This window comes from Camelina sativa, chromosome 13 (genome assembly GCF_000633955.1).
Source record: "Camelina sativa cultivar DH55 chromosome 13, Cs, whole genome shotgun sequence".
NCBI lineage: Eukaryota > Viridiplantae > Streptophyta > Magnoliopsida > Brassicales > Brassicaceae > Camelina > Camelina sativa.
Window position 1 is genome coordinate 11,939,357 of NC_025697.1, and position 1,536 is coordinate 11,940,892.

The window sequence follows — 1,536 nt, forward strand, 5'->3', positions numbered from 1 at the left end:
CAATTCTGAACAAGCTTCCTGTATAATAAGATCGAAGGTAAAAGGACAGATAAAAAAATTACCATTGCTAGGACATCAACTTATGATAGATATCTAAAAAGCACTTGGTATCTCAGCCAAAATTAAAAATGCTACATCAGCAACCTAATATACCATACCTGCATCTCACCTTCCGCTGCGGACCTATAACTTAAGATATCATCAATATCAGACTTCTTCTCCACTTCTTCCAAACCCAAAAGGATAGACTCATCGATTGACTGTATCCAGAGGCATAAAGCACAGCCATATTAGTAGAGGAGCAACTTGACAAGAAAAAATTCTGGTTTGAAAATGCTACAGAAGAAACAGGCATATTACAGCAACTCATCTTCAAGTTACGAAGGTTATGCGTTAGTTGGAAAAATATGTCCAGCGTAAAGCATCTTAGCAACATATGATGCAGACGAAGGCAAGGCAACGAGAAGTTAAGGGAAAAGAACAAATGTATTTCTTTCAATCAGCAATTTCAGAACTACTACATTGTTACGATGATAAGCTCGGATAGAGTATTTTATTGATGTTAGAAGAAAATAAAATGTTTCTTCAATTTCTTTTCTTTGAAATGTATGATGAGGCTTATGATGTGAAATGTGCTGCTAAAAATCACCTTACCACTACCCTTTTATATACATGTTGCGATAATTAGAGGACAAAACACATCGAAATGAAAAACCACCTCCCTAATTATGTAAAATCACCTAACAGATAATGAGGCTTTCTATGTCACATTGAATCCAACAGGCTGTGTTAGGCAATTTCATGAAGTTAAACAAATAGGAGGACAAAGCAACATAATGAACAAACCCTGACACTTCTAATCAGATAAGGAGGAAAACAAAATCCTTGCCTGCTCTCTGCGAAGAAAATCTAGCTTTATCTTGTAAAAGTTAATATACCTCCTGCGCATTCTCCTGTATTTTTCCCAAAACAAAAAAAAAGTAAGCAGACCGGTTGAATATATTCCGAAATTTTGTCTACTTATGCCATGAAACAGCAAGTTATTTGCGTGGAAATAAAGTAAGCAGAAATTTTAAGAGAACAAATAGTGTAATAGCTATGTGATTCAGCATCATCTAAATAAATTAAAGAAATGATGTGGAAAACGTAAACTTACATTCGCTGTTCAACAAATCTCCATGAAGTTTTCCACAGTTTCTTCCGAACATCAGATAAAACTGATTTTTGGACGTAGTGCCACCAAAGTTTCTGCCATCCTGGTGGTTTTCTCAATAAGGAAGTGGAGCAAGGACGATACCGCCCATACCTAAACCATTTCATATATTCTTAAAATCATTAGTTCTTCGAAACGTTCTGTAGTGACAACTAATGGAGCTAAATCTCAGGAGAGAAAAAAAAAGATTGAATGGAGGAAAAATTATGGCTACCCTAATGAAAGGCTTACCTCTCACGCAATTGGCTAGTTTGCAAGTAATCTAACAGAATAAGAATCTGCTTCAACTGAAATTCATTCAGAGTCATGACCTGAAACGCTCA

At 35.7% G+C, this 1,536-nt stretch overlaps 1 protein-coding gene across 1 annotated transcript in view; it reads right to left on the reverse strand.

Annotated features, from left to right (window-relative positions):
- Nucleotides 1-1,536, reverse strand: part of LOC104738154 — a 23,578-nt gene that overhangs the window by 18,383 nt on the left and 3,659 nt on the right. Inside the window, exons 10-14 of the mRNA XM_019234547.1 lie at nucleotides 1,445-1,524; nucleotides 1,157-1,306; nucleotides 890-953; nucleotides 159-260; nucleotides 1-18 (exon numbers count right to left, since the gene is read on the reverse strand). Coding sequence (XP_019090092.1) covers nucleotides 1-18; nucleotides 159-260; nucleotides 890-953; nucleotides 1,157-1,306; nucleotides 1,445-1,524 — 414 coding nt within the window. The remainder of the gene's footprint in view (nucleotides 19-158; nucleotides 261-889; nucleotides 954-1,156; nucleotides 1,307-1,444; nucleotides 1,525-1,536) is intronic.